The sequence below is a fragment of the Leguminivora glycinivorella genome, chromosome Z (genome assembly GCF_023078275.1).
Source record: "Leguminivora glycinivorella isolate SPB_JAAS2020 chromosome Z, LegGlyc_1.1, whole genome shotgun sequence".
Taxonomy (NCBI): Eukaryota; Metazoa; Arthropoda; class Insecta; order Lepidoptera; family Tortricidae; genus Leguminivora; species Leguminivora glycinivorella.
Genome location: NC_062998.1, coordinates 14,936,523 through 14,948,862, shown reverse-complemented (window position 1 = coordinate 14,948,862; position 12,340 = coordinate 14,936,523). Strand labels below are relative to the sequence as shown.

Sequence of the window (12,340 nt, the reverse complement as noted above, 5' to 3'; positions counted from 1 at the left end):
GTGCAATAGAGTTAAAATATCCAACATAGCCATAAGAGGAGCACTAAGAAAGGATTTTTCAAAGTTCACCTCCCAGCATGATAATTTGACAGGGACAGGGACAGGGACAGGGACAACTTCACAGGAGGATTCCTAAAGACATATGACTAAATACATGTTTCAGGTTTTTTGAAAATTTTACCCCTAAAGGAGGTAAAGTCAAAAACACAATATGGGTATCGTTTTTATGGTTTATCGGGTCGCTGATCACGATAAATACAACGATTTTAAAATCTAATGAGGTGGAAAAGATATTTTCTCCCCTGTTGTTGTGCAATGGGCTTAAAATATCCAAAATAATAAATAGGGATAGGGATAGGGATAGGGATAGGGATAGGGATAGGGATAGGGATAGGGGTAGGGATAGGGATAGGGATAGGAATCGGGATAAAAATAGGGGACGGGGACGGGGATAGGGATAGGGGAGGGACAGGGACGGGACGGGGATGGGGACGGGGACAAGGATACAGATAGGGACGGGGATAAGAATAGGGATTGGGGTCGGAAATTATTCCGGTCGGCAATCGCTATCTAGGCAGTGTAAAATGCAGGTGGCTCAGCGGGAAGGGATTAGTAAGTAGGCATCGGCGAGTATCCTGCATCCGTGATAACTATTATATTCAATGTGCTGTAAGAAGATCGTTGTTTGCTTGCCTTTTATATGTTTACATTTGCAATAAGTATAAGCAAAATGGAAAAAATTGTAAGCGATAATGCAAGGAAGTACTTTTTACCCTACCGACCATAGCGTCGAGATACTGGCTATGTGGGTTGTATGAAGTTTCCCCAGTATAAATATTTATATAGGTAAAATACATACATATTCGTACCTACTACCTACGCTGTGGTCGCTGTGTAACAATTCTACAATCATTGCAAGAATTTCTTTTAAAACAATAGTAACTGTTGATACCGAATTTCCTGTATATCATACCATCTTATGTACACAGTTAACAATTAATAAATTTTACTTTACTTTACTTTGTAATATGTGTAAGGTACAGTCAGCCAAAAAGCAGTGTAAGGTTCTTGGCTGACCGTACAGCAAATAGATCAGTTACAATGGCCCCCCAGTCGAGAATTGCCCCGCTTTACCTTAATCGAAATAATCGCGGACAGATGTACCTACAAAGAAACCTATGGATCCAAATGAAAATCTTATTTTTTTGTAAAAGTTTCAATAAGAATACTTTTATTACGCGGGCGAAGCCGCGGGTAAAAGCTAGTATTTTTATAAAGATCCATCAAAAAGTACCTACATTTGACAGATAACTACAAAGAGGTTTAACATACCGCCCACCAAAATACTTATTTTAATACATAGGTTAGACAGTAAGAAAATATAGTTATTTGTTATACAAGGGGGCAAAGTTGTATTTTAACGCCGAGTGTGGAATTGAAAAACGAGCAAGTGAAAGGATTCTATAGTTGAACCACGAGCGAAGCGAGTGGTTCAAGAATAGAATCCTGAACTTGCGAGTTTTTTAACACACGAGAAGTAAAATACATTTGCACCCGAGTGTAACACAAAACTTTTCCCCTCACTATAGCGAGGAAACTACAACGCAAAAAATGCGTTTATCACTGCTTCCAGTAGTTCCACAGGTGGTAAATCATCTTTATTACTAGATTCACCTACTTTTATCAATTTTAAAGCAGTTAATTTGACTTTATTCAAGGTCAAATTACTTTACCCACTAGTGGATAAAATGCGTTTTTACCCGCTGGTATTAAAGGACAAAACACGTGTTTCCGAGCTAGTGAGGGGAAAAATACATTAACATAATAGCAACTTATGCCACAAATCTCTTGCACAATAACAAATAAAACATAACATTTCATATAATTGTCCAATATTGATTTCGAAAAACAAATATAGAAACACACGCACACTTAACTGATAAACAACTCAAACGTCCCGTTAAATAATAACAACGAATATCTACCTCATTGTAATATTGCAAAGTTAACTGCCCATCATGAGTTAACTGTACGTTCCATTTGATATTAGAGACCGAATATCGTCTTTGTTTTTTACCTCAGCGCGAAATGGTCTAAGTCTTGATGTTGAAATCTCAGTAATTAAATTTTGTTTCACTCCTCCTATGTTTGAAATTGTATGTATGTCATCTGTTAAAATCCATCCTAATTGTGTGCGTTGAGCGATAAGATTACCTTGTCCTTTCTTAAAACCAAAATCAATTATTTTGCCAAAAACATCAACGCCGAGAAGAATATCAATCCCACTTGGAATGTTGAAGGTGGGGTCAGCTAACTCAAAGTTATCAAGTTGAGGTAATGTCTCATAATTGATCTTCTTAGCTGGTAAGTTGCTATTGAATGATTTTATAACATAAGCGTTTACCTTCACAGTAAAATCATGTACATACCTCGACGAGATTTGTAAATCCACCTTGTCCTTTTTATAAAGGTTACCTTCGCTTATAGTAGGAGCATCTTTACTATTTGTTCCTTTCTTTAACTTTAATAACTCGGCTACCCGAGCTGTGACAAATGAAGCTTCGGACCCTTGGTGAATCAGCGCTCTGCAGACCAATGTTTGTCCACTCTCCGTCGCTTCATCAACGAGCGCTGTGGGCAATAGAATATCTTGTTCACGATCCTCTCTACTTGATCTGACATTCGATTCCTTTATAGTCATGAACACCTGTTTTCCATGTTTACTTTTCTTGTTTATTTGTTGTGTACCTTGATGTATCAATGAATTATGTCGCCCTTTACACAAATGACACGACTTATTTTGTTTACATTGCCTTACTGCATGATTTGTTCTAAGACAGTTGAAACATAACTTGTTAATTTTAACAAAAACATACCTTTTACCCACCGGCTGATCTGCAAATACTCGTAGTTTACAGTTACAAATATGATGCTCTTCATTGCAAAACGCGCATAGAATGTCTCCGCTACCACCGCCAGATGTCACGTGAGATGTCTTGGGATTTGTTTGTTTGTAATTCTTGTTAACTGAGTCTACCATTTACAAAGTTCTAAACCTATTTTCTAGGAACGTTGCGCATCTTCATTGACCAACATTTCCCAGCGCTTATGAGTTTCAGGATCTAATTTCGAAACAATGACATGTATAATAATAGGATCCCATTGGGCGGTCGGAAAGCCAAGATTCTTAAGTGCATTTAGGCATTCTACAGATGTATCTAAGAGATGTTTTAGAGCGGTGGCTAAACTTCTTGAAGTGACAGTTTGCTATGTACCTCTTGTTATCGAAACGCTTCTTTAGAATAGTCCAAGCTCGTGTGTAGTTGTCACTAGTAATAGGAAATTGGCGTAATAGGACTTTAGCTTCACCCTGCACACTAGCCTTTAGGTAATGCATACGCTGTACATCATCTAGTGAGTTATTTTTATGGATTAATGTAGTAAATAAATCGTGGAAGGATTGCCACTCCGTGTATTCACCGCTAAATGTCGGGATAGTTATTCGTGGTAATTTAATATCATTGCTTGACGATGCCTGTACATTACATTGCCTGAGCTATTTTCAGTAATTCTGTTCTCTCTTGTTTCTTCATTCAACCTTTGCAAAACTGTCTTTAACTCGCCTTTGTACATGTAAATAGTAACGTTCTTCAAACGTTTCGTATATGTCTTCGGTAAAATAGGATACCTTTCTTCTTCCTTTCTCGTCTTCCTTTGAAACGGCCGTAACTAACTTTTGATGTATGGTTTTAAACTCCTTATAATTATTTTCCAACGTTTCCAGTCGCCCCTGTACATAACCAAAAGTAATTCGTTCCTTAGGCGACTTAATACAATTTACGTGTGCCCTTTCTGTTATTTCTAAGCTGTCTTGTTGAAGAGTGATAAGACTGATCAGTTTCTCGGCCGTCGACATGATCAATGTGAATTTTGAAAATTGTATTTAAATTACGTAAATATAATTAACGTGCACTATGTCACCGCTTTATTGTTCACTTATTTTAACTATCCGGTTCGAAGGACCATGTTTATTCTATTATTAAGAATAAATTAGATTTGTAGAAAGAAATGCGTGTTTATTTAAAACATCACTTTAATGACTTACTTTTCATATTTTTATAAAGATCCATCAAAAAGTACATTTGACAGATAACTACAGTACCGGTCAAAAGTTTGAGTTCACCCTTTGATTTCGGTACAAATGAGTACTTTTGTACGATAATTATCTTCGGTTTGGTAGTCGAAATATGTTTTCAACTTATATTTATTGTTTTGTGGAGATTTGTTTTACTAGTTAGACACAATTCACGTACCTTTCTTTCACTAAAATCTAATAAACATGACGGCAAAATGCTAGTTATATTTATGGCCTTGCCTTTGCCACTAATTGAGACACATCTTTACACGAAACACAGTTTTAGCCAGATAATATAGGCCAAATAATTATTTAATAAGATTTGAGGGAAACAGATGTTAAAAAAATATAAATTGTTTACGAAACAAATTTTGACGTCTGAACTACAAAAAACTATCTCTCTAAAGCAGTCAATTGTACTGAAAACAAGGAGTGAACTTAAATTTTTGACCGGTACTATACAAAGAGGTTTAACAGAATAAAAATCAAATAAGAATCGGAACTAAATAATAAATATTAGTTCCACAAGACTAATATGTGTTGTTGATTTAGAGCCCACTGTGCGGCAGACCAAAGGTAAAAGTTAAGATGATTCATAAAATAAGCAACATGGACGGAGGCTTAGTCATGCAGAAACCGCAGCCAATGTCGTTGTCCTTTTTCGAAAATGTACCTACGGTGATAAAACAGGTGCTTTGAACCAAGAAAATTATGCTTATATACGAAAGTGTTAGTAATCATATAAAATTTCATAAATTTTGATTAAATATTTTGACTAGGTACCTAAGTATGTTTTTTAGAATTCCTACTACCTACTACGTTCTGTTTAAATGTCCCTTGCTAATGGAACAAACGTTGTGAATAAAATCAAGTTTTGAAATTCCCGGTACACTAAAATACAACTTAACCTCTGACGCATGCAGAGTACTGACATAAGTACAAACTTTGAATTTGCGCACTGTGCAATTGTGCATACTGCATTTTTGGGAGAGCGTTTTACTTGTGTTTATTATAACTACATATACCTACTGACTTCACGTACAAAAGGAATATAATGATGTGGTCCAGCTTTTTACGCTAGTACAATGTAGGGACCTTCTAATATACCCACAACATAACAATATGTATAGTCAATGGCAGAATTCTTATGAGACTATTCTGATTTTGGCTGAGTTATGTTACTTACTTTGTCATAGGTGGTTTAAATCCTAGCATAGATGTCAATCCCTTAACGTTACGAATTTACAATATTCAAACGCTACCTGTATCTCGTATCGCATTCATAAAAATAATTCCAATATGTAATAGAGAGAGAATGTGTAATGAGTATTGTTGCTTAGGTCCTCAGTGTACGTAGTCAAATGCACAAACGCTTACGATAATAGTGTTATCGTAGGTAGCTATCAGTGGCGGCTGGTGAAAATTTCTGCTAGGCAACACTGAGCAAAAAGAAACCTACCTTAACATTAGGTACTTTACTAGTAATCAATTTTAGGCAAGTCGGTGGGAATCGGCTTATATGGACCAGCCGCTGCTGGTAGCTATCTCTATCGCTTTTCCGCATTGGCGCGACAGAACCAGACTGCATTCGATCGGAGTCGAACGTTAGCGATTGTCAGGTCGGTTAGGCCGACTGATCTAGCTATAGACACCAAAACTCAATAAAATTTGAATGTATCTAACACTATACCTAATAGTGTTTTTGACCCATGCTTGCATGATGTTTGTCATCCTGTATCAAGTTTAATCTTGGTATGTAGCTAACTGTATCTCCTAGATTCTGACTACTTACTAATAATGAGGAACAAGTTCTGCATTCCTCGTCCGGTGTCAACAATCAGCTTACAGTTCTTGTTAGTCTCACGTGCCTTACTTTTTGCACAAACATGCTATGTTTCCACAGCACCTTCCCTGTTTGCTTTTATTATTCTCACAGTTCTTGAGAGTAACAAAGCCTTAATCTAAAAATGATTTATAAAATTTCATTCAAGGACCTCTTGTAGTGTGAGAGAAAAGGAACACCAAGTGCGTGTTGCAATATTTTTTGGTATAATCTACTGAAATGTGTAGCTTAAGGTCTGAAATCTCTAAGTTACCGTTCTTGAAGAAACACGGGTGTTTAACTAACTAATACTGAATAGAATTAATAATGGAATCTGTTAGTAGAGTCGTAGTGGTAGTATTGTTTTGCGCCGAAGCCCGCGCCGCGGAGTCATCAACCCACGCGTGCAAGGGCCTGTGCATTATTCATATGAGGCGCTGGACCTATTGTGCTGCGTTGAGTTGCTCAGACCGCTGCTGCGATTTACTGTGTGATCACAGGCGAAAGCAGAATTATGCCGCTCATGTCTGTATTAAACCAGTAAGTACTTACATAGGTATAATTCCTGCAGTTAAGCGGGTTCAAAATATTGGCTACATAACAACTTTGCTGTTGCAAGTGGCGATGTCGCAGTGGGTGAAATCATGATCAACTCTACCAACACATACCAATTAATCTACAGGACCTGTATAGTTTACACATAAAAACTAAATAAAACTAATTTTATTCCATTTCAGTATCCATTCCTCTTAATAATGATAACTAGGTACAATACATCTTTCTGCTATAAGTTAGTTGACCAATGACACATCACGGGTAATATTATGATAAGTACGCAGGCGTGTTGCAATTGCGCCACGCCGTAAATTGCCGCAGACAATAGAATAAGCGCGGCTTCCACGCACCACATACATAATTGAACAGTTTTATTTTCCATTAAATTGTACTGGATTGTCTCGGCATTTTCTTTGCTTTCGAGCGAACGCGTGACTGGCCCTGCTGATGTACGAACAATAAAACCTTTAAAGTATTCTATAACCTTTCAAAGTTATTTTTACAAGCTTTTATAGGTACTTTGTTGTTAAATATCTGATTTTATCAGTATTCAAGCTTTATACCCGTTGTCATCAAAGTTTAACTACATGTTTCCTGTATGGTTTACCTACTACGTATAAAGTAGGAAAATCTAGCACACATATTAACTACGTTGGGCCTCGTATGGAACCCGTCTTCTACTAAGAATGTCTAAACATTTTCAAACCGATACATTTGATTATTCATCGATGCCTTTATAATTTATTTTTCTCAAACATGGTATGAAATATTGATGTTATGTGCCTTATAATTGGCAGCGAAGTATGACGTTGCAGGTGCGGCTAGGACGATTGATAGATAATGGAATTTCATACAAACCTTGCAGGCCAAGGCCGGCAGTCTTCTTTATTAATTTCCAAACACAGATAATTGTGACATAACATCCAGGTATTTAGCCAATTAAAAAAAAAACTATAAGGGGCTTTATAGACGTGCCGACTGCAACTCAAATCAAATATTGTCTAGGGCCCGTACCCTAGACAATATTTGATTTTGTGTGCGTTTTCATACAAAAAAAAATTTTTTTTTGAATTTTTTTTTTACTTTTTATTTTTTTATAAGCGTATACGGGGCATCAAAGGGGAACGAAAATTCGATTATTTTTGCGCTACGACGCACCGTTTAGGAGATACAGCCATCCAAAGTTACTATTTTCAGTAGACTTTATTTATTTCATACCATGTTTGAGAAAAGCACTATACATACCTCGGCGGGAAATGGGGTTGCCCGCCTCAGATCTATCCTCAGTCTATATGTCTTCGGCCGGCAACCCCCTTTGTCCCGGCCTCTGTAGTAATGTACGTACTATACATCACGATCGAACTAATTTCTACCTAAAAAACAAATGAAAACGCATATGCATTACAAACAGCGTATTTTTGTACCAGTTAGTTTTAAAGCTGAAACTCTTTTAAACTGTATTTAATGTAGATAGACTATAGTTTTAGTAGGTTTCTATAAAAAAAACTAGGTTAAAATTTCCTAATCTTGAAGGGAAAATTAAAACATTCAATACGTCACATTTCAAGGTTCGTCTCGATAAATAACAATACATCTCTATTATTATTATTGTGCTCTCAACTCTAGTTTCGCAATTAGTAGGCATAGTTTTATGTTGATTGGGCCTTGCACTGATCACAAAAAAACAGATTTTCAATTGTCACGATCGTCGTGATTGGAAGTGGTTTTGTCGATTCAGTCGATTGACAGAGAAATTAGTAAGCAATACTCGGAGGTTTATAATGCTCCCGTATGAATAGCGTACCTACCTTGAATAGCAGCGAAAGGTCTTATTGCACATACAATTCAACAGTACCTACCTTCTTTTATAAATCACTCCTATTTGTTGTATCGCGGAAGTGAAATCACCGATACGGGAAATCCGATTGATTCAATACTTCATATTGCAGTTTTACCGCATCAGACCGGCTCAGGAATACATGTCTAAATACAGTGTAAGCTTATTGTGAAGGAGTATGGCGCAGAACGTAATACCTACACTTATGATATTTTACATTTCCTTACGCATGAGCTTAATATGTATTGCGCTTCCGTTAGTCTTAAATCAATACAACATCCCACGTGTGGGTACTTACTTATTATGTAATTATGTTATAGCTAGGTATAGGACGCTATTACATACATTTACTACGATAAAATACATACATGCCAAAATATACCTATACCTACATAAATATTTCAACGCGCATGAGGTAATTTGTATCATAAAACTTTTTTAAGGCGAAGGCCTTCAGGCATGAGTTTGTTTTTGTTGCGGTGTTTTCCGTTTTACCTCACCGCATGCTATTACTAATATATTTCTCTGATTTAGACTCACACGACATGGTTGTACGTTTCAACAACGCACCTACTGAAAACTACATCGAAGACGTCGGTTCCAAAACAACTTTTCGTATCGTAAACTCACAAGTAAGTGTATTTGTATGCTGCTATGTGGCATGCACGTGTAAAATAAATATGGGTTTAACTGATTTAAAAAAAAAGCAGGAAGTTTTCAGACCCGCAGCTGTACCTACACGTAAAGACTGCTCATCATCCTCCTTGCGTTATCCCGGCATTTGCCGCGGCTCATGGGTGCCTGGGGTCCGGTGTGACAACTAATCCCAAAGCAACTAAACTACATGCAAAGACGGTTCTAAGGAGATAATTTCCTAAAAGGGCAAACTCAAAGTAATTTGTAAAAGTCAACCCTTCATGTACAGTACGATTTAGGTAACATTCATTACAATTGATGAAAATGAATTTGGTTTAGCGGTAAACCTTACAGAATTTGTTTGGTTTGTGTCAGGTTGTGGCCAAGGCAGAATACAACTTCCTCGAGGATTCGTTGTATAGCAACATCTCGATCTTAATATGGGATCCTGCCAATTATTCTTCCACCCTGAATGACTGGTACCGGTCACCTGACTACCCTTTGTTTCAAGTGTATAAGAGGTAGGTACATATATCTACATAATTATACTATTATACATCTATTTTTCTTACGTTTGTCCAAGAGCTGTAAATTTGAAGTTCCTACCTAGGTATAATGTCCATACCCCCTGTTCCTTCAAAATTTACGGAGTGACAAAAATCTGTTTGATAACCGTTATAAGTAAAGAGTACTTACTTAATTAAAAAAAATTTGTAATTACATGTTTGGCTTAATCTGTTCCAGGTTTTTGGAGTTGAATCCAAATGCCGATGTCCACTTATTGAACCCACAAGTACTATGGGAAATATGGAATGTGTTACAAAGTTCCGCACCTGCCCGAATTAGAAAAAACCCACCGTCGTCTGGCTTCATAGGTATTTGTTATCCTTGATACGTTTAATTAACCTAACAGTTTATCAGGCTCTCCCTTTACTTTTTCCATTCAGTAGTATACTAATAAGTTTTTTGCAAAAATGCCATTTTTGGCACAAACCTTTGTCGCCGACTGTACCTTTCTTTCAACTGTCATCTACTGCTCTCCGAGACGTTTTAAAAACCCCTTACTCGATGGGGATACGACGTTTCATAACAGAGTGCCTATGACCACCTTTCTGTTCTATCATCAGACCAGCTTCATGATACCATAAGTAATATTGCATTGTCACGTGATTTACATTTTTGATTTTTGTCGAGCTCCCGATATTTCAAAATTTCTGAAAGTGAACGCAGCCGACGCGCGCGAATGAGGGTAGATCGCGCGCTGTCTAAACTTTAACATCCACCCGCCTTCGTCAGTTTTCCGTGAAGTGGGCGTCAAATTTAGCTTCTAACGTTTTGACCCAAACTAGCATAGGTACTAACAAAGCAAGTTAAATAAAAGCTTATAATAATATAAGAAATTTGTAGATGGACAGATGTAGTTCATATTTGTCATGCTAGTTCAGACAATGTCAGTACTTCTTGTACTGAGACTGACTAAAATAGCATGACACGTTCGTACGTTTCCGTAATAAAAATACGAAGGAAAAACATTTCGCACTACATCATTATTCAGTCCTACTTAACACAGTAAAATTCCCTGTCTTCTTTATAGGTGTGATTACTTATAATATAGGTAAATACATGACATTTTTCTTTTTCCAGGAATTTGGTTCGCCCTGCACCGCTGCACGAACGTTCGTGTGTTCGAGTTCGTGCCCAGTTCGCGCGCGTCCGCTCTCTGCCACTACTACTCGCCGCTCAGAGACCGCCACTGCACGCTCGGCTCTTGGCACCCGCTGGCTCAAGAGAAAATCATCGCTAATCGGATGCGTAATAACTCGGATTTCGAAACTTATCAAAGAGGTTTTATTAATATACCGGGAATAGAGAATTTTGACTGCCCAAATTGATTTTAGATGTTAAGGCGCCCACTGACTACTCAGTTAGTCGGGCGGTTACGGCCTGTCAGATAGAAGTAAAAACATGGTAAAAACAATGCTGATTAACTGACAGGCCATTGCCGTCGAAGAGAGTAGGTGGTACTCTTACGTTTAAGTAAGCTGATATGGAAAGGCTGTTTAGCTTACTAAGCCTGGCCTCTATTAGTTTATTAATAAATTAGAAATATATCCACTAAGCTCCAAAATAGAGGGTCGTGCTATGCTTGATGTAAATGATGCAGAAATTTGCAAATCCTACATGAAGCATATTATAGCACGACCCTCTAATTTGATACTTTGTTTGCGCTTAGGATGACTGGGCAAAATTACATGAATGCCAAGTTGATATTGTTAGGTATTGTTAAGACTGGCTAGGACTTAAATATTTAATATTGGTACTTAACTGAAGTACTTAAGTACATAATTATGTGTTAATATTTAAATATGCTAATTTTAAAATTGGAGCTAAGTGTGATATCATAAATACCAGTCTGAAAATATTGACGCGTCATGTACAGACACTTTCACACTTTGCTCTCAACACTGAGAGCCTACCGCGAAAACCACTTCTTTTTGCACTTCTTTGCTTACCAACTAAAAATAAGGTTTACGGTACTCCTGGCGAAAATACGTACATTTAAAAGAAGTAGTAACGTTGTTACACAAATACAAATGTGCACAGATTGATTTGAAAAGGACAATATCGACACTACAGTTTTGGCTTTTCTTAAGTAATTTCTACTCTTTGTTGCCAGCCTGTTGTAGGTCTTAATGAGACCAGACATATATGACTACGCTCCATGTTGCGGAATTTCATCAGAACTAATTTCTTCATACTAAACTGAACTTTCACCCCATACATCAAAATAACAGCACAGCACCCTCCTGACAATAGTCATATATTTCTGGTCAAGCTTTAGGTAAAAGAGAAGTAAATGTCATAGGTATTAGCTATGACTAGTACACCTACTCTATAACAAACCAAGTGAACTGAAAATGTGTTTCCTTTTTGGATGAATGTCAATAATAAATGTTTTTGGTAAAATAAAACAGTTTTCATTATTAATTATGATGCCCCTAACTACCTGCAAGGAAGGTATTACTATTACTAGATGATTAAATATCATGAATATGACATTCTGATAAAAAGGTCCTTATTAAAGACCCTTCTGTGATGGAAAACCACAAGATATGTGCTATAAAATATACCTACAGATATAAATTAAAACACAAGTTTATTGACAAGTCACGGACCGTTCATCTTCTATCTATAATTCTGATAGTATGTCGATCAAGGTCAGATTGTCGTTATAATTATAGATTGACGTCGCGGAAACGTGATCAATCCAGGAGGAACAACTATGCGCCTCCTTTTTATATGATTAAAGTAAGGTCATGACGATCATGAGGTGCCCTTGTGGTATTTTGTATTT

General features: G+C 37.0%; 1 protein-coding gene across 1 annotated transcript in view; it reads left to right on the top strand.

Annotated features, from left to right (window-relative positions):
• The window catches only part of LOC125241706 (beta-galactoside alpha-2,6-sialyltransferase 2), a 34,409-nt gene extending 22,469 nt beyond the window's left edge, over window positions 1-11,940 (top strand). The window contains exons 3-6 of the mRNA XM_048150303.1: window positions 8,884-8,981; window positions 9,361-9,506; window positions 9,730-9,860; window positions 10,630-11,940. Of these exons, the coding sequence (XP_048006260.1) occupies window positions 8,884-8,981; window positions 9,361-9,506; window positions 9,730-9,860; window positions 10,630-10,877 (623 nt within the window). The 3' untranslated portion in view covers window positions 10,878-11,940. The remainder of the gene's footprint in view (window positions 1-8,883; window positions 8,982-9,360; window positions 9,507-9,729; window positions 9,861-10,629) is intronic.
• Window positions 11,941-12,340: the final 400 nt, after the last annotated feature.